We start from the raw sequence: 1,858 nt of genomic DNA, 5'->3' as shown, positions 1-1,858 counted from the left end.
CCCCCCAGTGCATCTTAAAACAACAATCACACGCCCATATGGACACTGAAAGACTTAATGATCACTGTTTGTGTTCCTCCCTTCCATACTGGCTGTAAAGAGTTTCCCACCTAAAACAGCTGTTTTTTGTACCAAATTCCCCCTTTGTGCTTCCCTGCTGAGCTCGATGAAGGAGCAGTGACACAAAGAGGGAACGTAGTGCTGGAAGGGTTGGAAGATACTCCTCTCATTTGACCAACCCAGTCTACTGAGGCCTCATATTGGCTTCGGCTCAACAAGGACTGTGGATTCTGGAAAATATGAATCATTACAGCGACCACAATATATGTATGAGCATGTGAGTATTGACTTGAAACATGTGAACCCATCCTTTAAAGAAGAATGAACAACAACCCTGATCACAAAAATCTGTAAGTGTACGAATGATAATGACAAAATAAATGACACCACTCATACAAGAGCTGCATTTATTTGACAGTGACACAGTGGTAAAGAGACATAATAAATCTTGTAATGAGGTACAGTACATCTTGTTATGAGGTACATCAGCGTTCTTATTGTATTTTCTGGAGGGCACTCACTTTTTCTGTTACTGTCCAAACTGTAGTTGGCAAAACAATACTGATTAATACAAATACCATGACTTAAACTTCAAAACCATGTAAACTGAGGTTATTTTGAGAAATAACACTACGTTGAACTATAAAGCTAAATTTTAATATTCACAGCCAAAGAGAGGCTGTATACATGTAAACATACTGCAACCTTTCTATGCTTCCAAACATAAAAACACACTACCTACAGTGCCAGAGAAAAATATAAAAGAGCAACATGTTCTGGAAGAACAGTTAAAAAAGAAATACACTTGATAGGTTTTTCCAACATGAACTGGTACATTCAAAAACACACACACACACACACACACACACACACACACACTTATCAGTCACATACATCAGGTTTGTGTTATTAACTTTGAGCTTGAACCGCTGTTAACTAAATGTAACACTGCATTGTATAGACCACCATCTGTAACTGTCATATATTAGTAGAGGTAAACATGAACTGAAACTCAAAAGCACCCTTGTAAGATTACACGGTCACGTGTAAAAACAAAAAAGAAGGAAAAAAAAAAGAGAAACATTTCCAAAAACAAAAAACAAAACAACAGTCTTTGTTTAGGTTAACAAAATCTGCAGAATGTCTGCATTTAGGGTCTATTTCAGTTAAAAGTGTATAAAAAATATTCATGGAGCCAATTATTTTGAAATGGAAGGAGTTTACCAGCAAACTTCATGTCCAACAAGCCTGTGGGAGAGATGATAAAAGAGACACGTTACAGGTTGCCGTTCATTACAACCAACCAACAGAAAAGGATTCATTAACACTGGAAACAGTCGTGTGGGTTTGTGTACCTTGGCTATAATTCCTCCTTTTCCACCTGCTCAACCTTCTCGTCTACTTTGTTGGCTGCTGCTTCTGCACCAGTGTCCTCTATATGAGCCAACATGTCAGCTGTGAGGGCTTCCTCAAGACGCCTCCTCACATTCTGCACCAGGTCTTCCTGCTTCCTGAGGGACGCAGACAAGGACAAAGTTAGACAAGTGGCACTAATGAAAGTAAACCTCGATGATGAAAAGGTTATGACAATGTTCAGTTATTGTCATTTGGTGGTCACTAGGGATGGGCGATATGGACTAAAAAATGTATCCTGATCATTTCTGGCATTTATCACGGTAACGATAAAAGTGACAATAAATAAGTTTTGCCTGAGTTGTTTGTTTCTTGCCGGAGGCTTTGGTTGAAGTTGACGCTGCTTCTGCATCCTTGCGCATTTTCTGGCTATCGTCGTATTCCG

The 1,858-nt window shown here is 39.2% G+C and overlaps 1 protein-coding gene across 1 annotated transcript in view; it reads right to left on the bottom strand.

The window, feature by feature from the left end:
* Positions 1–453: 453 nt before the first annotated feature.
* The window catches only part of mbd3a (methyl-CpG binding domain protein 3a), a 5,261-nt gene continuing 3,856 nt past the window's right edge, over positions 454–1,858 (bottom strand). The window contains exons 6-7 of the mRNA XM_035671536.1: positions 1,416–1,571; positions 454–1,308 (exon numbers count right to left, since the gene is read on the bottom strand). Coding sequence (XP_035527429.1) covers positions 1,421–1,571 — 151 coding nt within the window. The 3' untranslated portion in view covers positions 454–1,308; positions 1,416–1,420. The remainder of the gene's footprint in view (positions 1,309–1,415; positions 1,572–1,858) is intronic.

The sequence above is a fragment of the Morone saxatilis genome, unplaced genomic scaffold, assembly GCF_004916995.1.
Source record: "Morone saxatilis isolate NCDOM2014 unplaced genomic scaffold, NCSU_SB_2.0 Contig23, whole genome shotgun sequence".
NCBI lineage: Eukaryota > Metazoa > Chordata > Actinopteri > Moronidae > Morone > Morone saxatilis.
This window is presented reverse-complemented; position numbering and strand designations above follow the sequence as displayed.